We start from the raw sequence: 26,779 nt of genomic DNA, 5'->3' as shown, positions 1-26,779 counted from the left end.
TTCTATCACAAAGAGTTCCCGGTGTTGTGGTCTGGCCCTGTTTCACGCCTTGGTGCTTCACATAGGTTAAACATCATTGTGCCTTTCTCCCTTGGACAAAAATTATACAAAAGAAAATACATCATTTAGGCGGGAGTTGACTGTATTTTTCTTTCACTGGTTGATTGTTTCATTGTTTTATCAATCGATTAAATGATTATTTGATTCTCGTTTAACTATTAAGGTGAAAGCGAAGGACACTGAAGAAGGCGATTCAGCAAGTTCTCCATTTGCGATAAGTTCTGTCTCAATTCCAACGTTGAAAAAGAATCTTTCTCAAGAAACGATGGACGATGAAGACATTAGAGTAGAGGAGGAGATCAGAAGTATGCTTAAGGATGATCCATTTAATGGTGAACCCAGTGCACCGACGCCGAATGATGCCGATGAAGCTCCGGATGCCAGAACAGAGGACGCCACAAAGCAAAGGACAGATCTGAATACTTCAGAACAAGAAGTAGCAGAGGTTGATTTGAGTCCATCAACAACTTCAAGCCCGTCACAGATGCACAGTGATTCATTGGCAAGCTTGGACACAGAGGATGCCACAAAGAAACAGACACATATGATGACCTCAGAACAAGAAGTAGAAGAGGTCGATTTGAGTCCAGCAACAACTTCAAGCCTGTCACAGATGCACAGTGATTCATTGACGAGCTTGGCTGACACCAAACAATATCGCGAGAGATATCCAACAACGGAAAAAGTTATCACAGATGACGAGAAACTAGCACTGGATATTAAATATATCTTAAATGACGATGTAGACACAAATGAATCAAGTCCACAATCCTCTTCTGGTGCAGTTTCACCCAAGAAAAAGCCGCAGCGTCCCAAGGAATCTTTCACAAAAGAACAAAAGAGCAAAGAAGGCGAAGAACTTAGAAAGAATGTCGGAGTCGCTTCAGCTGAACTAAAAATCACCTCTGGCAAAGTTTCACCCACTAAAATGGCGCGGCGTCCCAAGAAATTATTTAGAAAAGAGCAAAAGAATACCACTGAAAAGGAACTAGCCAATGATACTTATTATATTTTTAGCGACAATTTCGGTACAGCTGAGACAAACAGAAAGATCACCTCTGGTACAGTTTCACCCATCAAAAAGAAGCAGCGTCCATCAAAATATCCCATGGGAGCAAAACAGAACGCGGTTGGCGAGGAATTGGCAAAAAACATCGATTTTTCAAATGCGGAGATCTCCTCTGGAGTAGTTTCACCTGTCAAAAATACACAGCGACTTATGAAATATTCATCAATCCAAAACAACAAGAAGGCAGAGGACGAGAAATTGGCAAACGCTATCAATTATATTTTGAGTGATGATGTCGCTACACATGAAGCCAGTGATGTTACCGTTTCACCTCGGAAGAAGACACTACCTCCAACAACGTATAACAAGGAAACACCGAAGACGATTGACGAAGAGCTAGCCAATGGCATTCGATTCATACTGAACGACGATGTCGCTCTGGCAGATGAATTAAACACAGACACTTCTTCTAGAGCTGTTTCTCCTACAAAAAATACACATCGTCCTAAAAAATGTTCCATGAAAGAAAACCAGAATGCAGAGCATGAGAAACTAGCAAAAGATGACGACGATGTCGCCAGAAAGGAAGAAATCTCTTCTGGTGCAGTTTCGTCTGCAAAAAAGCCACAGTGTCCCCGCAAGAAATGTTCCACTAGAAAAGCCGAGCACATAGACGACAAGAAACATCCAACGGATATCATCAACCATGCCCTGAAAGATGACCGTCCTGCAGTTAAATCAATTTCCAAGAGTCAAATCTCTTCGGGAAAAGCTTCGCCAAGAAAAAAGTTTCTTTTCAGGAACTAGATGACAACTTGGCAAAAGAAATTACAGATATTATTGAAGGTGATGTTGCCGACGTTGTCCCATATACGAAGAATTTGTCGAGCCTTTGCACACTTCCACCTCCCAAAAAGGATTTGACGAGAAAACATTCCAAGCAAGCAGATGATCAATTAGCTAAGGATATTGCGGAGATTTTAAGTGATGACATTTTTGCTGTTGAGCCAGACATTCCAACTTCGTCCAATCCTAGCGAAATACCACGGCCAAAGACCAGTAACCCGAAGCTTCTCTTAGCAATGGATATGGATAGATTATTTGCTCCTGATTCAATAGTTTCCTCAGACCAGGCGGATGATCAACTGGAGGAAGATATGCAATATATACTAAATGACGATCTTGTCGACGTTGCCTCCAATGTACCTATTCCGTTGAGATCTGCTTCATCACAGCGTGTCAAAAAGCAATCTGTTACTGAGACATCGAAGGAAACAGGCGACAAACTGTACAAATATCAGCAAACACTACAAGATAAAACGGTCCAGTTTACTTCAAAAGAACGAAACTCCTTGGGTCCTCGTGAGGCTTCACGTCCCAGAAAGAGGATCCCCACAAGAAATTCGAGGAACATGGCAGACCAAACCACTATAAAGGCGTCCAATTCTTCACCTAGTCAATCGTCGCTGCCGAAAAGTGATTTTTCACCGAGATCTGGCTCAACACAACACCCCAGAACAGATTCCTCTAGGATAATAGAGAACGTGAAGGACAAAGCATTGTCAAAGGGTACCGATTACATCGTGGAAGAAGAATCAACTGCGGAATCAGTTCGATCGATTTCTTGTACCTCTTCCTCATTACAAAGACCAAAGTCCCGAAATCCAAAACGTGCGTTTGCTATGAATACGAGCGAGACCCAAAGTTCTTCACCAGTCGCTTCTAGTTCGCGTGCGGTACAACGGCCAAAACAAGATTATAATCGAAAACCAAGGCACTCAACTTGCAAATTGGCAAAAGATGCCTCTGTTGGAGGTACATCACGTGGTAAACCTCTGTCGAGCTCTAGTGCAGTCCAGCGCACAAACAAAGATTCCACAAAGAAATCAGAAGACATGTTAATACTAGAAGAACTTGATACCAATATGGAAATCGCTTCAAGTTCATGCGTAGTGCCGCAGTTGTCCAAAGATTCCATTCGAAGACAAAATCGTGCAACAAAGCATTCTTCAAACCAGCCCGAGAAAACAGAAAATGCGGATTTGGACAATATAATAAACGCGATCTTGGACATTCCAAAAGCAGACTGTGGTGCTTCAGGTAAAAACATTTTCTATGTTGGAGCAGGTTTGAATAAGAATACCACAAGGCAGAACAAATTGTTTAAGAAAACTAACTTGGAAAAAGGTATTGAGTTTATTTTGGATTTTTCTATAATATCTTCAATGTCTTTTTCTAAGTTCGTTTCTTGCCTTTTAACTTTTTTCTCGGCTTTGACTTCCTGTCGTTTCCAGTTCTCTTAAGCGTCGAAATTGGTGGTGACGACGATCGTAAACCCGTGTTGATGCTAAAGAGTACTTGAAAAGAGAGACTGACAAAGCTAAGAAAGTATGTCATCGGGTGCGTCACGTGTGATAGATAATAACTGAAGAAGCTCACTTTGTAGCGCACACAACTCGCTAATAGAAAAGTATCCAAGATGCCATTAAGGCATGTTCTTTTGTTAGAAGAACAAGTATTGGCGACATTCGGGACACTTTTAGTATTGAGTTGGAGAAGTGGATGTTCCGTTGCCAGTGAAGATGCCATGCGACCCATGGTGGCAGTAGCTTCTATGGAATGTATCATCCCATCATAGAAGTTCCTGCCGTCAAGCCAAGTTTATTTAATTGTAATCAGTTTTGTTGTTTGTAATAAGTGATATTTAGTGTTAGCACTCGAGCGATTTTCACGTCAGTGTCGCAAGTTTTTAACTGTTATTTTGGTTTTTTATTAATACGCTCATTGATTGGTCCAAAAATCCTGCGCCCCATTCTCATCCAATTAAAGGTGAAACCAAAATCAATATCTTCTTTACTTACGTACGTATTCGTGCGCTTCCTGGCGACTTTATGTTATTACTTCGATCGTTTTTTTATTGGTTCACTGAAGTGTAATGTCTCTTGTGGTTGGTGAGAGTAATTTCTTTGGCTTTAGTTGTACGGTACTCAACTGAAAACTGCTCTAGTTGTAATATGTCGATAAAAATATTTAAAACATTTTTATTCTTCCTCCTCTGATATAGTTAATGCTACATCTTCCAGCACAAGGCAGTCGGTCTCTAAGGGCAACGGAATCTCAGTAAAGGACGTCCAAACACCACGCATGCAAGCTGATCGACAAACCGCCGTACCTAAGCAAGGAAGCTTGACAACTCACAGAAAAGCCCCTGCTCATGTGAGCAGTGGATACAGCCCCAGCACCAGTCCGGGAATCTTTTACGAAACTGGCGAGCTTACGCTTATGGAGCAGATCGAGAAAGAGTCTGCACAGGCTGTTGATGATACAGGTGTCCCGGATATTGAATCCCTGGATTCTAAGGCCAGTTCTTCTAGTATTACAACAACGAATTGCGACAGTGGATGTTCCGTTGTCAGTGGAGACGCCATGCGACCAATGGCGGCAGGATCTTCTAGGACAACGTCTATGGGATGCTCTGCTTCTTATGGCACAATTAAGCTTCCAACTTCCGACACAACTAGGAACCAGCTCTCCAAGAGAAGAAAAACACTGCCAGCTATCCTCAAAGAGGACAAAACCGTGCGAAAGCCGCGCATGAGAGCTTCTAGAGAAACTGCTGTACCCTTACTTGCAAGCCAACAGAGCATGGTCACACAGAGATCACCCGCTGTACCTGTAACACGCGGAAGCAAACCCAGAGCGGCTCCTGGAATCGTTTATGAATCTGAAGAGCTTAAGCTGATGGAGCAGATTGAGAAGGAGTCTCGAAGACAATGAGTACTTATTGCTGTCTAAACGAAACATAATGATATATTTTTTATATACAATTACTAATGTCAATTTTTTCTTAAAAGAGACTTAAGGTTTTAATGGCTATTCAACTAATTTAATCCTGTAAACAAATTTTCATATTCACCAATGTGTGTATGAAAGACACTGGAGGTTTTAATTGTTATCTAAAACTTTTTCATAATATATAGTTTACTAGAAATACCTGCTGTTCATCAAGCGACCACAGATTTTAGTGGCTTCTTAACTACTTAATTTCTATAAACGCTATATTTTATTTTTATAAACGCCGTATTTTATTTTTATAAACGCTGTATTTTATTTTTATAAACACTACATTTTATTTTTATAAACACTATATTTTATTTTTATAAACACTATATTTTATTTTTATAAACACTATATTTTATTTTTATAAACACTATATTTTATTTTTATAAACACTTATAAACACAGGTTGTTATGGAGGTAAGAAACTATCTTTTTAAAAGTTTAAATCAATTTTGCTTTTACAACATGTTACTTTTTCGCATTTGTTTCAGATTATCTTTCTTTAAGCTTCTTTATTAATAACGTTGCAAGCCTACAAGCACCGTATTACTATTCTTCAGGAATTTTAATACAATATTTTAATAATAACTATAAGGAAACGGAAATCGACTATAATTTTTTCAAAATACGTTACTGCAATGCAAGCGTTAAAATTCAGTGTTTCAATTGGTCCCAGAGGAAGAAAGAAAATGCTTGAACGAGTCAACTTTACGTTTTTACCTTTTAGTGACATTCATTCTCAAAACCGTCTCCAATTCTTCAAACCAAATCCTGTGCTACCTTGCTTAATAATTTTTAAACTCGCAACAACTTTCCGTTTCCTCTTACCTCGATATTCCCCCTTATCCAACCCAATCCTTTAACAATTCATTTCCTCCCTCCACATTGTTTACAACCATCCCTTAATAATGAAATTCCTTTTTATTAGAGAAATTACCTAACATTGATAGCAACTGTGAAACTAAATTGACTACCCTATATCATAATTATTAATATTATTATTATTATCATTATCATAATCATTATTATTATTATTAATTCATTGATGTTTTTAAAAAGCTTTTTAATCCCTCCCTTCATGATTTTACCATTATCCCTTGTCTTCCCAGTAAACTCCTTTTCCGATATCCCTCACAACCCAATCCGAATCCCTTAACCCCCTAATAATATTCCCCGTGTAGCTTCAATTATTATAAGAAATATTAGTTTTATTATCATTATTATTACTATTACTATTATTATTATTATTATTATTATTATTATTATTATTACTCCCAAATAATATCCCGCACATAGTTTCATTACTAATAAGAAATATTATTATTATTATTATTATTATTATTATTGTTGTTGTTACTATTATTATTACCTCCCCATTCAATCCCCTCACAAAATTTTCTTTACCTCAACTTTTTTTCCGACGTCTTCCCATATTCCCATTTATCCCAGTTGTTTTTAAAAGAGCTTTCTTAATCCCTCCCTTCATCATTTTACAACTATCCCTTGCCTTCCCAATGAACCCCTTTCCCGACATCCCCATAACCCAATCCTAATCCCCTTACTACCAAATAATATCCCCCGCAGTTTCATTAATAATAAGAAATGTTATTATTATTATTATTATTATTATTATTATTATTATTACTATTATTATTATTATTATCATTGTTGTTGTTGTTTTTGTTGTTGTTACTATTATTATTACCTTCCCATTCAATCCCCTCACAAAATTTTCTTTACCTCAACTTTTTTTCCGACGTCTTCCCATATTCCCATTTATCCCAGTTGTTTTTAAAAAGCTTTCTTTATCCCTCCCTTCATCATTTTACAACTATCCCTTGCCTTCCCAATGAACCCCTTTCCCGACATCCCCATAACCCAATCCTAATTCCCTTACTCCCTAAAAATATCCCCCGCATAGTTTCATTACGTTTACTATCACCTGCTAATATTACAATCTCAATCTTCACCAATTGCCATCCAATTTTGTAACTTTTTGCAATCTTTGACCCGCGCTTTCCCTTCAGCGATTGGGTGAGGTTAAAAAGGAATAAAGGGGAAGTTGGAAAGGGGAGTTGTTGTGAGTTGGCATCCTCTGGATTCACTTATTCGACCATTAAATTAATCTAAGACTCTGACAGGCAGAAAGCCTGTAGAACAGGACGCACAATAAAAAACGTGAGAGATCCAAGGTTTTGCCTATAGGACACTGAATTATGCTCGCTTGCACTGCAGTTTACGTCGTAAATTTATGGTACATTCATTTCGATCTGGAAACTATGAAAAGGTTTGCTTTTATTTTCTGAATGGATTAGCCAATAATGTTGTCTCCTGCACTTCAGTTTACAGTAATTTTGTGCTATTCAAGTTGCTCTGAAAACTGATAAGACTTAGATTTTTTCCTCCATAACACCTTCATAGTGACTTTAAAAATATATCAAGGAAGAATATTCTTGCAACCATGACTGCACGAATTTTATTTTTCATTTATAAAATTATTATTATATAAAAAAGGATTCAACAAAAAATATGGTTTATTTACTCTTTATTTTCTGGTACCAGGTAATTTTTTACAATGATATCAAGTCATGAATAATACATTAAGAGTAGCTCAAAATACAAATGTTAAAAGGACACTGGAAAAAGTTATCTGTAAAATATGTTTGCAACTTTCAGCCTATGTTTACTTGGAATATCTAATTAAAAGCAAAAGGCAATGTTGCTAATACTAGTGGTGTTTTAATCTCCCCCAAGAATTACCTAATTATTACGAATAGCTCGTTCAATGCCTGTAATAGATGCCGAATGGGTCAGGAATGCGCCAGGGTTCGATTTGGAGAGAATGTTAAAATCGGTTTTCAAAGAAAAAGAAGAAGTATGTAGAGAAAGCAAGATAAAAAGAACAATTTAGAGTTTGAAAAAGATTCCAAAAATATCTCACTCTTCCAGATATGGTACTTGACTCCAGTCTATGGCACACAGCGGTCAAACGTTAAAATACTGAAGTTCAAGATTTCAACGAGAGTCAAAACCTTGAAGTTCAAGATTTGAACGGGAGTCAAAATCTTGAAGTTCAAGATTTTAAAGGGAGTCAAAATCTTGAAGTTCAAGATTTGAACGGGAGTCAAAATCTTGAAGTTTAAGATTTGAACAGTAATCAAAATCTTGAAGATTTTAAAGGGAGTCAAGATCTTAAAGTTCAAGATTTCAACAAGAGTCAAAATCTTGAAGTTCAAGAATTCAACGGGAGTCAAAAACTTGAAGTTCAAGATTTCAACGGAAGTCAAAATTTTGAAGTTCAAGATTTGAACGAGAGTCAAAATCTTGAAGTTCAAGATTTTAAAGGGAGTCAAAATCTTGAAGTTCAAGATTTGCACGGGAGTCAAAATCTTGAAGTTCAAGATTTTAAAGGGAGTCAAAATCTTGATGTTCAAGATTTTAACGGGAGTCAAAATCTTGAAGTTCACGATTTTAAAGGGAGTCAAAATCTTGAAGTTCAAGATTTGCACGGGAGTCAGAATCTTGAAGTTCAAGATTTTAACGGGAGTCAAAATCTTGAAGTTCAAGATTTGCACGGGAGTCAGAATCTTGAAGTTCAAGATTTTAACGGGAGTCAAAATCTTGACGTTCAAGTTTTAAAAGGGAGTCAAAATCTTGAAGTTCAAGATTTTAACGGGAGTCAAAATCTTGAAGTTCAAGATTTTAACGGGGGTCAAAATCTTGAAGTTCAAGATTTTAACGAGTCAAAATCGTGAAGTTCACAATTTTAAAGATTAGTCAAAATCTTGAAGTTCAAGATTTTAAAGGGAGTCAAAATCTTAAAGTTCAAGATTTGCACGGGAGTCAAAATCTTGAAGTTCAAGATTTTAACGGGAGTCAAAATCGTGAAGTTCAAGATTTTAAAGATTGTCAAAATCTTGAAGTTCAAGATTCTAAAGGGAGTCAAAATCTTGATGTTCAAGATTTTAACGGGAGTCAAAATCTTGAAGTTCACGATTTTAAAGGGAGTCAAAATCTTGAAGTTCAAGATTTGCACGGGAGTCAGAATCTTAAAGTTCAAGATTTTAACGGGAGTCAAAATCTTGAAGTTCAAGATTTTAACGGGGGTCAAAATCTTGAAGTTCAAGATTTTAACGAGTCAAAATCGTGAAGTTCACAATTTTAAAGATTAGTCAAAATCTTGAAGTTCAAGATTTTAAAGGGAGTCAAAATCTTAAAGTTCAAGATTTGCACGGGAGTCAAAATCTTGAAGTTCAAGATTTTAACGGGAGTCAAAATCGTGAAGTTCAAGATTTTAAAGATTGTCAAAATCTTGAAGTTCAAGATTTTAAAGGGAGTCAAAATTTGAAGTTCAAGATTTGCACGGGAGTCAAAATTTTGATTTCAAGATTTTAACGAGAGTCAAAATCTTGAAGTTCAAGATTTGAACGGGAGTCAAAATCTTGAAGTTCAAGATTTGCACGGGAGTCAAAATTTTGATTTCAAGATTTTAACGAGAGTCAAAATCTTGAAGTTCAAGATTTGAACAGTAATCAAAATCTTCAAGATTTTAAAGGGAGTCAAGATCTTGAAGTTCAAGATTTCAACGGGAGTCAAAATCTTGAAGATCAAGAATTCAACGGGAGTCAAAATCTTGAAGTTCAAGATTTCAACGGAAGTCAAAATTTTGAAGTTCAACATTTGAACGAGAGTCAATATCTTGAAGTTCAAGATTTTAACGAGAGTCAAAATCTTAAAGTTCAAGATTTTAAAGGGAGTCAAAATCTTAAAGTTAAAGATTTCAACGTTAGACAAAATTTTGAAGTTCAAGATTTGCACGGGAATCAGAATGTTGAAGTTCAAGATTTTAACGGGAGTGAAAATCTTGAAGTTCAAGATTTGTAAGGGAGTCAAAATCTTGAAGTTCAAGATTTTAAAGGGAGTCAAAATCTTGAAGTTCAAGATTTGCACGGGAGTCAAAATCTTGAAGTTCAAGATTTTAAAGGGAGTCAAAATCTTGATGTTCAAGATTTTAACGGGAATGAAAATCTTGAAGTTCAAGATTTTAAAGGGAGTCAAAATCTTGAAGTTCAAGATTTTAAAGGGAGTCAAAATCTTGAAGTTCAAGATTTTAACGGGAGTCAAAATCTTAACGTTCAAGATTTGAAAGGGAGTCAAAATCTTGAAGTTCAAGATTTTAACGGGAGTCAAAATCTTGAAGTTCAAGATTTTAACGGGGGTCAAAATCTTGAAGTTCAAGATTTTAACGAGTCAAAATCGTGAAGTTCACAATTTTAAAGATTAGTCAAAATCTTGAAGTTCAAGATTTTAAAGGGAGTCAAAATCTTAAAGTTCAAGATTTGCACGGGAGTCAAAATCTTAAAGTTCAAGATTTTAACGGGAGTCAAAAACTTGACGTTCAAGATTTTAAAGGGAGTCAAAATCGTGAAGTTCAAGATTTTAAAGATTGTCAAAATCTTGAAGTTCAAGATTTTAAAGGGAGTCAAAATTTGAAGTTCAAGATTTGCACGGGAGTCAAAATTTTGATTTCAAGATTTTAACGAGAGTCAAAATCTTGAAGTTCAAGATTTGAACGGGAGTCAAAATCTTGAAGTTCAAGATTTGCACGGGAGTCAAAATTTTGATTTCAAGATTTTAACGAGAGTCAAAATCTTGAAGTTCAAGATTTGAACAGTAATCAAAATCTTCAAGATTTTAAAGGGAGTCAAGATCTTGAAGTTCAAGATTTCAACGGGAGTCAAAATCTTGAAGATCAAGAATTCAACGGGAGTCAAAATCTTGAAGTTCAAGATTTCAACGGAAGTCAAAATTTTGAAGTTCAACATTTGAACGAGAGTCAATATCTTGAAGTTCAAGATTTTAACGAGAGTCAAAATCTTAAAGTTCAAGATTTTAAAGGGAGTCAAAATCTTAAAGTTAAAGATTTCAACGTTAGACAAAATTTTGAAGTTCAAGATTTGCACGGGAATCAGAATGTTGAAGTTCAAGATTTTAACGGGAGTGAAAATCTTGAAGTTCAAGATTTGTAAGGGAGTCAAAATCTTGAAGTTCAAGATTTTAAAGGGAGTCAAAATCTTGAAGTTCAAGATTTGCACGGGAGTCAAAATCTTGAAGTTCAAGATTTTAAAGGGAGTCAAAATCTTGATGTTCAAGATTTTAACGGGAATGAAAATCTTGAAGTTCAAGATTTTAAAGGGAGTCAAAATCTTGAAGTTCAAGATTTTAAAGTGAGTCAAAATCTTGAAGTTCAAGATTTTAACGGGAGTCAAAATCTTAACGTTCAAGATTTGAAAGGGAGTCAAAATCTTGAAGTTCAAGATTTTAACGGGAGTCAAAATCTTGATGTTCAAGATTTTAGCCGGTGTCAAAATCTTGAAGTTCAAGATTTTAACGAGGCAAAATTATACAGTTCAAGATGTTAAAGGGAGTCAAAATCTTGAAGTTCAAGATTTGCACGGGAGTCAAACTCTTGAAGTTCAAGATTTTAAAGGGAGTCAAAATCTTGAAGTTCAAGATTTTAACGGGAGTCAAAATCTTGAGGTTCAAGATTTTAACGGGAGTCAAAATCTTGAAGTTCAATATTTTAAATTGAGTCAAATTCTTGAAGTTAAACATTTGAACAGCAATCAAAATCTTGAAGATTTTAAAGGGAGTCAAGATCTTGTAAGTTCGAGATTTCATCGGGAGTCAAAATCGTGAAGTTCAAGATTTTGAAGATTGTCAAAATCTTGATTTCAAGATTTTAAAGGGAGTCAAAATCTTGAAGTTCAAGATTTCAAAGGGAGTCAAAATCTTGAAGTTCAAGATTTGCACCGGAGTCAAAATCTTCAAGATTTTAAATTGAATCAAGATCTTAAACTTCAAAATTTGACTCTCTTTCAAATCTTGAACTTCAAGATTTTGACTCCCGTTAAAATCTTGAACTTCAAGATTTTAACGGGAGTCAAATTTTGAAGTTCAAGATTTTAGCGGGAGTCAAAATCTTAAGGTGCAAGATTTTAATGGGAGTCAAAATCTTGAAGTTGAAGATTTCAACGAGTCAAAATCGTGAAGTTCAAGATTTTAAAGATTGTCAAAATCTTGAAGGTCAAGATTTTAACGGGAGTCAAAATCTTGAAGTTCAAGATTTTAAAGGGAGTCAAAAGCTTAAAGTTCAAGATTTGAATGGGAGTCAAAATCTTGAAGTTCAAGCTTTGAACAGTAATAAAAATCTTTAAGGTTTTAAAGGGAGTCAAGATGTTGAAGTGCAAGATTTCAACGGGAGTCAAAATCTTGAAGTTCAAGATTTTAAAGGGAGTCAAAATTTGAAGTTCAAGATTTGCACGGGAGTCAAAATTTTGATTTCAAGATTTTAACGAGAGTCAAAATCTTGAAGTTCAAGATTTGAACGGGAGTCAAAATTTTGAAGTTCAAGATTTCAACGTTAGACAAAATTTTGAAGTTCAAGATTTGCACGGGAATCAGAATCTTGAAGTTCAAATTTTAACGGGAGTCAAAATCTTGATGTTCAAGATTATAACGGGAATGAAAATCTTGAAGTTCAAGATTTTAAAGGGAGTCAAAATCTTGAAGTTCAAGATTTTAAAGGGAGTCAAAATCTTGAAGTTCAAGATTTTAACGGGAGTCAAAATCTTAACGTTCAAGATTTGAAAGGGAGTCAAAATCTTGAAGTTCAAGATTTTAACGGGAGTCAAAATCTTGATGTTCAAGATTTTAACGAGGCAAAATTTAGAAGTTCAAGATTTTAACGAGGCAAAATTTTGAAGTTCAAGATTTTAAAGGGAGTCAAAATCTTGAAGTTCAAGATTTGCATGGGAGTCAAAATCTTGAAGTTCAAGATTTTAACGAGAGTCAAAATCTTGAAGTTCAAGATTTTAAAGGGAGTCAAAATCTTGAAGTTCAAGATTTTAACGAGGCAAAATTTTGAAGTTCAAGATTTTAAAGGGAGTCAAAATCTTGAAGTTCAAGATTTGCATGGGAGTCAAAATCTTGAAGTTCAAGATTTTAACGAGAGTCAAAATCTTGAAGTTCAAGATTTTAAAGGGAGTCAAAATCTTGAAGTTCAAGATTTTAACGAGGCAAAATTTTGAAGTTCAAGATTTTAAAGGGAGTCAAATATGAAAGTTCAAGATTTGCATGGGAGTCAAAATCTTGAAGTTCAAGATTTTAACGAGAGTCAAAATCTTGAAGTTCAAGATTTTAAAGGGAGTCAAAATCTTGAAGTTCAAGATTTTAACGGGAGTCAAAATCTTAACGTTCAAGATTTGAAAGGGAGTCAAAATCTTGAAGTTCAAGATTTTAACGGGAGTCAAAATCTTGATGTTCAAGATTTTAGCCGGTGTCAAAATCTTGAAGTTCAAGATTTGTAAGGGAGTCAAAATCTTGAAGTTCAAGATTTTAAAGGGAGTCAAAATCTTGAAGTTCAAGATTTGCACGGGAGTCAAAATCTTCAAGATTTTAAATTGAATCAAGATCTTAAACTTCAAAATTTGGCTCTCTTTCAAATCTTGAACTTCAAGATTTTGACTCCCGTTAAAATCTTGAACTTCAAGATTTTAACGGGAGTCAAATTTTGAAGTTCAAGATTTTAGCGGGAGTCAAAATCTTCAGGTTCAAGATTTTAATGGGAGTCAAAATCTTGAAGTTGAAGATTTCAACGAGTCAAAATCGTGAAGTTCAAGATTTTAAAGATTGTCAAAATCTTGAAGGTCAAGATTTTAACGGGAGTCAAAATCTTGAAGTTCAAGATTTTAAAGGGAGTCAAAAGCTTAAAGTTCAAGATTTGAATGGGAGTCAAAATCTTGAAGTTCAAGATTTTAAAGGGAGTCAAAAGCTTAAAGTTCAAGATTTGAATGGGAGTCAAAATCTTGAAGTTCAAGCTTTGAACAGTAATCAAAATCTTTAAGGTTTTAAAGGGAGTCAAGATCTTGAAGTTCAAGATTTCAACGGGAGTCAAAATCTTGAAGTTCAAGATTTTAAAGGGAGTCAAAATTTGAAGTTCAAGATTTGCACGGGAGTCAAAATTTTGATTTCAAGATTTTAACGAGAGTCAAAATCTTGAAGTTCAAGATTTGAACGGGAGTCAAAATCTTGAAGTTCAAGATTTGCACGGGAGTGAAAATTTTGAAGTTCAAGATTTTAACGAGAGTCAAAATCTTGAAGTTCAAGATTTCCACGGAAGTCAAGATCTTGAAGTTCAAGATTTCAACGGGAGTCAAAATCTTGAAGTTCAAGAATTCAACGGGAGTCAAAATCTTGAAGTTCAAGATTTCAACGGAAGTCAAAATTTTGAAGTTCAACATTTGAACGAGAGTCAATATCTTGAAGTTCAAGATTTTAACGAGAGTCAAAATCTTAAAGTTCAAGATTTTAAAGGGAGTCAAAATCTTAAAGTTAAAGATTTCAACGTTAGACAAAATTTTGAAGTTCAAGATTTTAACGGGAGTCAAAATCTTGAAGTTCAAGATTTGAAAGGGAGTCAAAATCTTGAAGTTCAAGATTTTAAAGGGAGTCAAAATCTTGAAGTTCAAGGTTTTAACGGGAGTCAAAAGCTTGATGTTCAAGATTTTAACGGGAGTCAAAATCTTGAAGTTCAAGATTTTAAAGGGAGTCAAAATGTTGAAGTTCAAGATTTGCACGGGAGTCAAAATCTTGAAGTTCAAGATTTTAAAGGGAGTCAAAATCTTGAGGTTCAAGATTTTTTTAAGGAAGTCAAAATCTTGAAGTTCAAGATTTGCACGGGAGTCAAAATCTTGAAGTTCAAGATTTTAACGGGAGTCAAAATCTTGACGTTCAAGATTTTAAACCTAGTCAAAATCGTGAAGTTCAAGATTTTAAAGATTGTCAAAATCTTGAAGTTCTAGATTTCAACAGGAGTTAAAATTCTGAAGTTCAATATTTGAACGGGAGTAAAAATCTTGAAGTTCAAGATTTTAACGGGAGCCAAAATTTTGAAGTTCAAGATTTTAAAGGGAGTCAAGATCTTGAAGTTCAAGATTTCAACGGGAGTCAAGATCTTGAAGTTCAAGGTTTTAACGGGAGTCAAAATCTTGATGTTCAAGATTTTAACGGGAGTCAAAATCTTGAAGTTCAAGATTTTAAAGGGAGTCGAAATGTTGAAGTTTAAGATTTGCACGGGAGTCAAAATCTTGAATTTCAAGATTTTAAAGAGAGTCAAAATCTTGAAGTTCAAGATTTTAAAGGAGGTCAAAATCCTGAAGTTCAAGATTTTAAAGATTGTCAAAATCTTGAAGTTCTAGATTTCAACAGGAGTTAAAATTCTGAAGTTCAAGATTTGAACGGGAGTCAAAATCTTGAAGTTCAAGATTTTAAAGGGAGTCAAAATCTTAAAGTTCAAGATTTCAATGTTAGACAAAATTTGAAGTTCAAGATTAGCACGGGAGTCAAAATCTTGAAGTTCAAGATTTGCACGGGAATCAGAATCTTGAAGTTCAAGATTTTAACGGGAGTCAAAATCTTGACGTTCAAGATTTGCACGGGAGTCAAAATCTTGAATTTCAAGATTTTAACGGGAGTCAAAATCTTGACGTTCAAGATTTTAAACGTAGTCAAAATCGTGAAGTTCAAGATTTTAAAGATTGTCAAAATCTTGAAGTTCTAGATTTCAACAGGAGTTAAAATTCTGAAGTTCAAGATTTGAACGGGAGTCAAAATCTTGAAGTTCAAGATTTTAAAGGGAGTCAAAATCTTAAAGTTCAAGATTTCAACGTTAGACAAAATCTTGAAGTTCAAGATTTGCACGGGATTCAGATTCTTGAAGTTCAAGATTTGAACGAGAGTCAAAATCTTGAAGTTCAAGATTTCCACGGAAGTCAAAATCTTGAAGTTCAAGATTTTAAAGAGAGTGAAAATCTTGAATTTCAAGACTTTAGCAGGAGTGGAAATCATGAAGTTAAAGATTTGAACAGCAATCAAAATCTTGAAGTTCAAGATTTCAACGGGAGTCAAAATCTTGAGGATCAAGATTTTAACGGGAGTAAAAATCTTGAAGTTCAAGATTTCAGCGGGAGTAAAAATTTTGAAGTTCAAGATTTAAACGGGGATCAAAATCTTGAAGTAAAAGATTTCAAACTTCTGATATGCATTCAGATCAAACCATTTTAAGAGCTAAAGAAATCAAGATAGAAATACTTCTGATTTGCATTCAGATCAAAGCAATTTTAGAGTTAAAGACGTTAAAGACAGCTCTTTCTAGTGTGATTATGGTGCATTGTGGGAACACTTCGGGGTCTGGTATTGTCGTAGATGCAGAGGCTTGTCTCATAGCAACCTGTATTCATGTGATTCGAGATTGTCATAACACCCTTATTGTAACGGAAGACAAAACCATAAGTCGGTATTTGAACAGTGCAAGAGAGGTCAGGATTTCCCAGGACAGTTCAAACAGCACCCATCATAAAGCACAAGTCCTTTATGCTACTAAAGAAGATTGTCCTTTGGATTTTGCACTATTAAAAGTAAAACCAAATCCTGAATTTGGATCCTTAAGACCAAGGTTAGGTCCTGCTGTCACTCAAATAAAATCTGTAGTCACCTCAAAACCTTTATTCAAGAAAGGAGAGGAGATTTATGTTGTTGGTTTTCCATTGTTTGCAAGTCATCTCAACACTGGGGCGTCAATTGTTTCTGGAGTAATATCAAATGTTGCATATGCAGACAACAAACCAGTTTTACTTCAGTCCACTGCCGCAGTGCATTGTGGTGCAAGTGGAGGAGCTCTGGTTTCCATGGAGACAGGGGAACTGTTAGGGATGGTCACAAGGGTCACAAGCCATATAAAAGATGCAAATCTGTCATCAAGCTTCCCTCATATCAACTTTAGCATTCCTGCTAATTTGCTGTACAAATTAGTTTCAGCTGTTAAGAGAAGAGATGTTGAAGATACCTTGCGAGGTTTAGTTTCAGATCACATGAAAAGTGTTTGGCAACTGAAGAAAACCGTGAAGGAGAAACCTCACATTACCAGTAAGCTGTAACTGTGAATGTTAATAAAATTGATAATTTTATGTTGATTTTTTGGAATTTTTTCTTAATTATAGAGGAGATAAAAAATGAATCGTATCTTATACAGTCTCGCCCCAAAATCCTTCTCGTCCTTGCCGCCTTTTTTTCTTCGTTTTAATTATTTATTTATTTTTTTTTGCGCTCAGGTTCCCGATTAAAAAACGGCTAGTCAGTTCCTAAGAAAAAGACCGATTACAAGTACTCTATACAGTTAGGTCAACAGTACTTTTTTTTTCCCCTTTTTTTTTTTTTTTCCTTTTTTTTTTTTTTTTTTTTTTTTTTTTTTTTTTTTTTTTATATTTTTTTTTTTTTCTTTTTTAATTTCTTTATGCGGAGTGCCCCTAGGGGGAGCTATACAATAAAGTCTGTATGTCCACACTGTTTACAGCCCTCTATTTTCCCCTATTTTTCTTAGATCAATCAATCAATCAAACAAATGATCGCGGGAAAAGAATCGCGGGGAGCTGCACGCCAGCGCAAAACAGGAGGCAAGAGGAAGTACTTCCGTCCCCCATGGCTACCCCCTCGTGACTCTCTCTGGCGTTCTTTTGCGTGAAAAATGGGGGGGGGGGGGGTGAACAATCTTATAGTACAAATTTGCTGTGGTCTTTCCGAACTTTCCTCTTTACCTTTTTCAAAAGTAACTTATAGAATATTTCGTTCTTTAACAAAAGCAATTTTCGAATTCACGTTAGCGATCTGCTCTGTCCAAACAAGGACGCTCGCACTACGATTAAAATGGCTTGAGGATACTTGACAATTATTCCATGAGCGTACACAGGTATGAAAGATGGAGAAAGCCTTCCTTTAACAAAAATAAATAAGAAAGCATTTTTTCGTTATCAAATAAACGCATATTCGATTCGAATACCCGTTCAAGTGACACGCACAACTATCTTATCGTAGCTGCGTATGAGTAACAAAACCGGAGCAAGACACTCCTAGCTTAGATCAACCAAAGAAAACCGCTCTAACTCGGCAATTAGGTTAACTTTTACTTGCATTAAAAATCCCATTTTCAATTTTCGCGGAACCCTTTTTTTGTGAATTCTAAATTTCCTGTTGTTGTTTTTTTTGTCACAAAAATTAAAGACTCCTGAAAATAACTGACAAGGTATTCCACCACATAACCGCGAAAAAATTGTAAAATATCAATAGTTTCCACGCGCGCGCGCTGCTGCGTTCGATTTTTCCCTAATTTTCTCGTTAAGTTACGTGTGGCAAACGTCACAAAAGAAAATTTAAACTCAGACACATTTTCTTGAGTAAAGTTGTGCAAGAAATCGCTCGTAGAAAAACCTTAATTTTTTTAGAAATATGGGAGTCTGTTGTACTAAAGACGCAAGACCAACAGGTACATCGTCATCGCGACACTTTGTTTCAGTCTGTAGCTCTCCTGGTCGATTTCCAGCTGAAAACGAGTACAGGCAAGAATCCACTGTGGAGAATGCAGCGGAGAAAGCAAATATTAAAACGGATGATCATACTATGGGCGTGGAACATCACGAAACACCCAAACATCACCACCAAAAGAAGCGAGAATGTTTGGAAAATGCTTCGCAGCAGAAGGACCGTTTGACTGGAAGTGCGAACAAACGGAGTGATCAATCTTTTGCCGAAAACGACGGCGAAGATAGAAAAAATGTTGCAACGAAGCCGCATTGTGCCGGGGCAATAACGAGATTGAAAAAGAAGGACAGTACTCGACGGCCTAAATACAAAGATGAGATTATGCTGAGTGAGAACATAGATAGTATGGTAGAGAAGGAGATTCCAGAAATCCCAGATGAAGTGGCGGCCTTGGCATCCGATGTAGACAGCATCTTGAGTGATGACACGCCCGCTGTAGAATCACGTGCGGCAAGTCCTTATAGCTCCGAGGTAACACCACACCCATCAGCGAGAAAAAGGAAGAAGAGGAAGAAACCTGACAAACCAGTAAGATATAGCTAGTTCACGAAAGGTTGTCGGAAAAAGCCAAAAGTGCACGCGACAAGATCGAAAGGTAGTATGGGTAGAAGTAGAGATCGAGCTACTGCACGTGCTGAATACAAATAAGATGGTGACATGAAACGGAAATTTGCACGTTTTCTCTCCCTTCAGAAATGTGGAAACAAGGACCTCTTAGCCACGCATAATTTTAGAAGAATTTTTAAAACTCAAAGACAAGCGACAGTAAAAGTAAACTTGCAGAAAGAGTTCTCATAAGGGGAAACCAAAATCTTCACGTGCAAAAATACAAACTTGTACATTTCCTCTAGGCCAATATGCAAAATTGAATTGAATACCCAGACCACCTTTCGGTCTTGCCGCGTGCACTTTGGTGCTTTTTTCCGACATCGTTTCTCTGTATTTGAAAAACAACTTGAGCGATGGTGGGCCTAGGACTGAAACTACAAGGAGAAACAGAAGAGTGGAAAATGGAAAGCTGGTAAAGGTATTAATACCTTTAATACCTCTCCATTTTCCACTTTCCCGTTTCTATAAGTTCACAAAAAAAGTTTGTTTTAGCCACTACGTATTTGAATTGGTGCCTTCAGTTCATTTTTGAAGTCAACGAATATTGAGTCAAGAAAAATAGATTGGTTTTAAAAAAGTTTTTCAGAGAACGTCTTCTACCGATCGCAAACTGGTTCCAGTATTAAGTTTATTGCCAATAATGATGAACTTTTTCTAAGATTAATGAAACATGCTCAGAAGCAGTCCAGAATAAAAATAGGAATTCCAAAAATGTAACCGCCTTTCTTAAAAATAGCTCCCAAACGCTTTTTCTTGTGGCGAGTTATATGGAAGAAAGTCGGTTACATTTTGGAAACGCAGTGGAGGGAGTAATTGTGAGAAATTAAATGAGTTAATTAAATAAGTTATTTTAACACTACAGTGAGACAAATAAGTTTAACAGATACTTTCTGGAATAGTTTCACTTTTCAAAATTGCACAGTGTCCCATGAATATTCTTTGAATTTTCATGGGACACTGTGCAATTTTGTAAATAATGCAGAGGACGAGAAACTGACAAGAAATATTGATGCTTCGCCTGAGTCCAATGAAAAAAATCTTTGTTGTTACAGAGGTTGTTCAGTGGACTCAGGCATGGCATCCAACAAATTCTATCACAAAGAGTTCCCGGTGTTGTGGTCTGGCCCTGTTTCACGCCTTGGTGCTTCACATAGGTTAAACATCATTGTGCCTTTCTCCCTTGGACAAAAATTATACAAAAAAATACATCATTTAGGCGAGAGGCGAGAGTTGACTGTATTTCTTTCACTGTTTGATTGTTTCATTGATTTATCAATCGATTAAATGATTATTTGATTCTCGTTTAACTATAAAGGTGAAAGCGAAAGACACTGAAGAAGGCGATTCAGCAAGTTCTCCATTTGCGATAAGTTCTTTCTCAATTCCAACGTTGAAAAAGAATCTTTCTCAAGAAACGATGGACGATGAAGACATTAGAGTAGAGGAGGAGATCAGAAGTATGCTTAAGGATGATCCATTTCATGGTGAACCCACTGCACCGACGCCGAATGATGCTGATGAAGCTTTGGAGGCCAGAACAGAGGACGCCACAAAGCAAAGGACACATCTGAATACTTCAGAACAAGAAGTAGCAGAGGTTGATTTGAGTCCATCAACAACTTCAAGCCCGTCACAGATGCACAGTAATTCATTGGCAAGCTTGGACACAGAGGATGCCACAAAGAAACAGACACATATGATGACCTCAGAACAAGAAGTAGAAGAGGTCGATTTGAGTCCAGCAACAACTTCAAGCCTGTCACAGATGCACAGTGATTCATTGACGAGCTTGGCTGACACCAAACAATATCGCGAGAGATGTCCAACAACGGAAAAAGTTATCACAGATGACGAGAAACTAGCACTGGATATTAAATACATCTTAAATGACGATGAAGACACAAATGAATCAAGTCCACAATCCTCTTCTGGTGCAGTTTCACCCAAGAAAAAGCCGCAGCGTCCCAAGGAATCTTTCACAAAGGAACAAAAGAGCAAAGAAGGCGAAGAACTTACTAAGAATATCGTTGTCGCTTCAGCTGAACTTAAACTTTCCTCTAATAAAGTTTCACCCACTGAAATGGCGCAGCGCCCCAAGAAATCTTCCAGAAGATATCAGAAGAATACCATTGAAAAGGAACTAGCCAATGATACTTATTTCATTTTGAGCGACGATTTCGATACAGCTGAGGTAAACAGAAAGATCACCTCTGGTTCAGTTTCACCCATCAAAAGGTCGCAGCGTCTATCAAAATATCCCATGAGAGCAAAACAAAACGCAGTTGGCGAGAAATTGGCAAAAGACATCGATTTTTCAAATGCAGAGATCCCTCTGGTGTAGTTTCACCTGTCAAAAATGCTCAGCGTCATTCAACAATCCAAAACAAGAAGAAGGCAGAGGACGAGAAATTGGCAAACGCTATCAATTATATTTTGAGTGATGATGTCGACGCTTCACATGAAGCCAGTGATGTTACCGTTTTACCCCGGAAGAAGACACTACCTCCAACAGCGTTTAACAAGGAAACACCGAAGACGATTGACTTTAATGATGAAGAGCTAACCAATGACATACGATTCATACTGAACGACGATATCGGTCAGGCAGATGAATCAAACACAGACACTTCTTCTAGAACAGCTTCATCTACCAAAAATGCACATCAACACATGAAATATTCCATGAAAGAAAATAAGAATGCCGAGCATGATAAACTAGCAAAGGATGATGACGATGTCGCAATAAAAGGAGAAATCTCTTCTGGTGCAGTTTCGTCTGTAAAAAAGACACAATTTCCCCGCAAGAAATGTTCCACAAGAAATGCCAAGCACATAGACAACAAGAAGTTTCCAACGGATATCAACCATGCCTTAAAAGATGACCGTCCTGCAGTTAAATCAATTTCCAATAGTCAAGTCTCTTCGGGAAAAGCTTTGCCAAGGAAGAAAGTTTCTTTTCAATAACTAGATCAGGAAGATGACAACTTGGCAAAAGAGATCAAATATATTCTTGAAGATGACGTTGACGAAGTTGTCCCAAATGCAAAGAATTCACTGAGCCTTTGCAAACGTCCACCTCCCAAAAAGGATTTGACAAGAAAACATTCCAAGCAGGCAGATGATCAATTAGCTAAGGATATTGCGGAGATTTTAAGTGATGACATTTTTGCTGTTGAGCAAGATGTTCCAACCCCGTGCAGTCCTAGCGAAATACCAAGGCCAAAGACCAGTAACCCAAAGCTTCTCTTAGCAATGGATATGGACAGATTATTAAATCCTGAATCTATAGACTCTTCAAATCAGGCAGATGATAACTTGGCAGAAGATATTGAATTCATCCTTAATGACGATCTTGTCGACGTGGCCTCTAATGTACCAATTCCGATGAGATCTGCTTCAGGACAGCGTGTCAAAAACCAATCTGTTACTGAAACATCAAAACAAACAGATGCCAAACTGTTCAAATCTAAGCAAACACTACAAGATAAAACCGTCCAGTTTACTTCAAAAGAACGAAACTCCTTGGGTGCTCGGGAGGCACGTCCCGAAAAGAAGGTCCCTACAAGAAAATCGAGGAACGTGGCAGACGGAACCACATCAAAGGTGTCAAATTCTCCATCTAGTCCATCGTCGCTGCTCGAAAAGTGATTTCTCATCGAGATCTGGCTCAACACAACACCCCAGAACAGATTCCTCGAGGAAAAGAGATACCTTGGAAGACAAAGCATTGTCAAAGGGTACCGATTACATCGTTGAAGGAGAATCAACTGCGGAATCAGTTCGATCGATTTCTTGTACCTCTTCCTCATTACAAAGACCAAAGTCTCGAAATCCAAAACGTGCGTTTGCTATGAATACGAGCGAGACCCAAAGTTCTTCACCAGTCGCTTCTAGTTCTCGTGCGGTACAACGCCCAAAACAAGATTATAATCGAAAACCAAGGCACTCAACTTGCAAATTGGCAAAAGATGCCTCTGTTGGAGGTACATCACGTGGTAAACCTCTGTCGAGCTCTAGTGCAGTCCAGCGCACAAACAAAGATTCCACAAAGAAACCCGAAGACATGTTAATACTAGAAGAACTTGATACCAATATGGAAATCGCTTCAAGTTCTTGCGTAGTGCCGCAGTTGTCCAAAGATTCCATTCCAAGACAAAATCGTGCAACAAAGCATTCTTCAAACCAGCCAGAGAAAACAGAAGATGCGGATTTGGACAACATAATAAACGCGATCTTGGACATTCCAACAGCGGACTGTGGTGCTTCAGGTAAAAAAAATTTCTATGTTGGAGCAGGTTTGAATAAGAATACCACAAGGCAGAACAATTTGTTTAAGAAAACTAACTTGGAAGAAGGTATTGAGTAGATTTTGGATTTTTCTAAAATAAATTCAATCTCTGGTTCTAAGTTCGTTTCTTGCCTTTTAACTTTCTTTGTCGGCTTTGACTTTCACTCGTTACCAGTAATCTTCAACTTCGCAATGGGTTTACTCTCACCGTCAAGTAATGCTGAAGAGTACTGAAAAAGGGAGACTGTCGACAAGGCCAAGGAAGGATGTCATCGGGTGCGTCACGTGTGATAGATAATAAGAAGCTCACTGTAAAGCACATACAACTCGCTAATAGAAAAGTGTCCAAGATGTTATTAAGGCATGTTTTTTGTTAGAAGAACAAGCATTGACAGCATTCGTGACCGTGCACTTTTAATATTGAGTTGGAGAAGTGGATGTCCCGTTGCCAGTGAAGATGCCTGCGACCTATGGTGGCAGTAGCTTCTATGGAATGTATCATCCCATCATAAAAGCTCCTCCGTCAGCCAAGTTTATTTATTGTAATCGTGTGTATTGTTTGTAATAAGTGGTATTTAGTGTAAGTACTCGAGCGATTTTCACTTCAGCAGTGTCGCAAGTAGTTTAATGTTATTTTGGTTTTTCATTAATACGCTCATTGATTGCGCCCCATTCTCATCTAATTAGAGGTGAAACCAAAACCAATTTCTTGTTTACTTACGTACGTCCTCGAGCGTTTCCTGACGACTTTATGTTATTACTTCGATCGTTTCTTGATTGGTTAACTGAAGTGTAATATCCCTTGTGATTGGTGAGAGTAACTACTTTGGTTTTGGTTGTACGGCACTCAACTAAAAACTGCTCTAGTTGTAATATGACGATAATTTATTTTAAAATATTTTTATTCTTCCTCCTCTGATATAGTTAATGCTACATCTTCCAGCACAAGGCAATCGGTCTCTAAGGGCAACGAAATTTCGGTAAAGGACGTCCAAAAACCGCGTATGCAGGCTATTCGAGGAACCGCTGTACCTAAGCAAGGAAACTTGACAACGCACAGAAAAGCCCCTGCTCATGTGAGCAGTGGATACAGCCCCAGTACCAGTTCGGGAATCTTTTACGAAACTGGAGAGCTTACGCTTATGGAGCAGATCGAAAAAGAGTCTGCACAGGCTGTTGATGATACAGGTGTCCCGGATATTGAATCCCCGGATTCTAAGGCCAGTTCTTCTAGTATTACAACAACGAATTGCGACAGTGGATGCTCCGTTGTCAGTGGAGATACCATGCGACCAATGGCGGCAGGATATTCTAGGACAACGTCTATGGGATTCTCTGCTTCCTATGGCACAATTAAGCTTCCAACTTCCGACACAACAAGGAACCAGCTCTCCAAGAGAAGACAAACACTGCCAGCTATCCTCAAAGAGGACAAAACCGTGCGAAAACCGCGCATGAGAGCTTCTAGAGAAACCGCTGTACCCTTACTTGCAAGCCAACAGAGCATGGCCACACACAGAACAACCGCTGTACCTGTAACAAGCGGAAGCAAACCCAGAGCGGCTCCTGGAATCGTTTATGAATCTGCAGAGCTTAAGCTGATGGAGAAAATCGAGAGGGAGTCTCGAAGACAATGAGTACTTTAATGATATTTTTTTACATAGAAATACTTAAGCAACTTAAGGTTTTAATGGCTATTTAATTAATTTATTTTTATAAACAAATTGTGATGACCAGCTATGTGTGTATCAAAGACACTGGATGTTTTTTATTGCTGTCTAAACCTCTTTATTAATATATACTTTACTGGAAATACCTGGTGTTAATCAAGCGACCAGAGATTTAACTTAACTGCTTATTTTTTTAAAAAAAAAAACATATATTTTTTTCTATAAACACTACATTTCATTTTTAAAAACACTATTTTTTGTTTGAGTTAATTTTGCTTTCACAACATACATGTATTAAGTTATATCTTTTTTTTGCATTCGTTTTTTATCTTTTTTTAAACCTCTTTTTTAACAACTTTGCAAGGCTACAAGCAACGTATTATAATACTACTTATTTACAATACTCAGGTAATAATATAGAAAAACGTAAATCTACTTCAAAAATTTCCAAATATGTTACTGCAGTGCAAGTGTTAAAATTCGGTATTTAAATCGGTCTCAAAGGAAGGAAGAAAAATCTTAGAACAAGTTAACGGTTTGTTTTTACCTTTTAGTGCAATCCATTCTCAATACCGTCTTCAATTTTCCAAACCTATTCCTGTGCTACCTTGCTCAATAATTTTTAAACTCACCACAACTTTCCTCTCCATCTTATCTCGATATTCCCCCTTATCCTAACCCAATCATTTAACTAATTATTTCCATCATAATATCATTCATTTATTTTTTAGGGCCCTAATTTATAGCAATTGTTAAAGTGGAGTTAATATTATTATTATTGTTATTATTACTTATTATTATTATTATTATTTATTATTATTATTATTTATTATTATTATTATTATTATTATTATTATTATTATTATTATCACCACCCCCATTCAATATTCAATCACCCCTCACAATTTTTTACCTCTTATTTTTAATTTTTTTCCATATCCCCCTCAATCCCGATATCCCTCACAACCCAATCCCCCCTTAACTCCCTTATAGTATCCCCGCATAGTTTCATTAATTAGAAATTATTAGAAATTATTATTATTATTATTAATTATTACTATTTATTATTACTTCCCCATTCATCCCCCCTCACAAATCTTTGCCATATTCCCTTCAATCCCAGTTGTTTTTAATTTAGCCTTCTTCCCTTCATTATTTTTAAAACAATCCCTTGCCTTCCCAATGAACCCCTTTCACGATATCCCCACAACCCAATCCGTATCCCCTTTTCCCCAAATAATATCCCAGTATAGTTTCATTACGTTTAATATCACCTAAATTTCCAATCTCAATCTCCACCAATCGCCATCCAATTTTGTAGCTTTTTTGCAATCTTTTACCTGCCTCCTATCAGGGATTGGGTTAGGATAAGAAGGAATAAAGGGGAAGTTGGAAAGAGGAGTTGTTGTGAGTTCGGATCCTCTGGATTCACTTATTCGACCATTAAATTAATCTAAGGAGCTTTCGTAAAAGGTTTATTTTTAGACTCTGACAGGCAGAAAGCCTGTACACCCGGACGCACAATCAAAAACGTGAGAGTTGCAAGGTTTTGTATATGGGTCCCTGAATTATGCTCGCTTGCATTGCAGTTAACATCGTAATTATAAATTTATGGTACATTCATTTCGATCTAGAAACTTTGAAAAGGTTTGCTTTTATTTTTTGAATGGATTAGCCAATAATGTTGTCTCCTGCACTGCAGTTTACAGCAATTTTGTAATATTCAAGTTGCTCTGAAAACTGATAAGACTTAGTTTTTTTCCTCCATAACACCTTCAAAGTGACTTTGGATAGATATCAAAATATTCTTTCACCTGACTGCACAAGTTTTATTTTTCAATTATAACATAATTATTATCATTGCACTCA

General features: G+C 36.4%; 3 protein-coding genes across 3 annotated transcripts in view; all 3 read left to right on the top strand.

Moving 5' to 3' along the window:
* Positions 1–25,003, top strand: part of LOC144629748 (uncharacterized) — a 42,084-nt gene extending 17,081 nt beyond the window's left edge. Inside the window, exon 3 of the mRNA XM_078487965.1 lies at positions 24,165–25,003. Coding sequence (XP_078344091.1) covers positions 24,165–24,877 — 713 coding nt within the window. The 3' untranslated portion in view covers positions 24,878–25,003. The remainder of the gene's footprint in view (positions 1–24,164) is intronic.
* On the top strand, positions 1,280–4,881 carry LOC144630921 (uncharacterized). The gene is made up of 3 exons (XM_078489280.1): positions 1,280–1,801; positions 1,870–3,169; positions 4,134–4,881. Exons 1-3 carry the CDS (start codon positions 1,280–1,282, stop codon positions 4,844–4,846), a joined length of 2,535 nt encoding a protein of 844 aa, XP_078345406.1. The 3' UTR covers positions 4,847–4,881.
* LOC144630695 (uncharacterized) lies at positions 18,396–21,312 on the top strand. Its single transcript, XM_078489071.1, has 2 exons — positions 18,396–18,871; positions 20,268–21,312. The coding sequence occupies exons 1-2, from the start codon at positions 18,422–18,424 to the stop codon at positions 21,291–21,293; spliced, it is 1,476 nt and encodes a 491-aa protein (XP_078345197.1). The 5' UTR covers positions 18,396–18,421; the 3' UTR covers positions 21,294–21,312.
* Positions 25,004–26,779: the final 1,776 nt, after the last annotated feature.

This window comes from Oculina patagonica, chromosome 11, assembly GCF_052425735.1.
Source record: "Oculina patagonica isolate OP01 chromosome 11, crgOcupat, whole genome shotgun sequence".
Classification (NCBI taxonomy): domain Eukaryota; kingdom Metazoa; phylum Cnidaria; class Anthozoa; order Scleractinia; family Oculinidae; genus Oculina; species Oculina patagonica.
Note: the sequence above shows the minus strand (reverse complement) of the source record. Positions and strands in the feature narration are given on the sequence as shown.

What these genes read in the sequence shown, in the direction of transcription:
- LOC144630695 (XM_078489071.1), top strand. Translation starts at nt 18,422, where the DNA reads ATGGGCGTGGAACATCACGAAACACCCAAACATCACCACCAAAAGAAG. An exon ending in GGAAGAAACCTGACAAACCA is followed by an intron (nt 18,872 to 20,267) that starts GTAAGATATAGC and finishes TTAACTATAAAG; the next exon opens with GTGAAAGCGAAAGACACTGA.
- LOC144630921 (XM_078489280.1), top strand. Translation starts at nt 1,280, where the DNA reads ATGAAATATTCATCAATCCAAAACAACAAGAAGGCAGAGGACGAGAAA. An exon ending in TGAAAGATGACCGTCCTGCA is followed by an intron (nt 1,802 to 1,869) that starts GTTAAATCAATT and finishes GTTTCTTTTCAG; the next exon opens with GAACTAGATGACAACTTGGC. An exon ending in AGCAGACTGTGGTGCTTCAG is followed by an intron (nt 3,170 to 4,133) that starts GTAAAAACATTT and finishes CCTCTGATATAG; the next exon opens with TTAATGCTACATCTTCCAGC.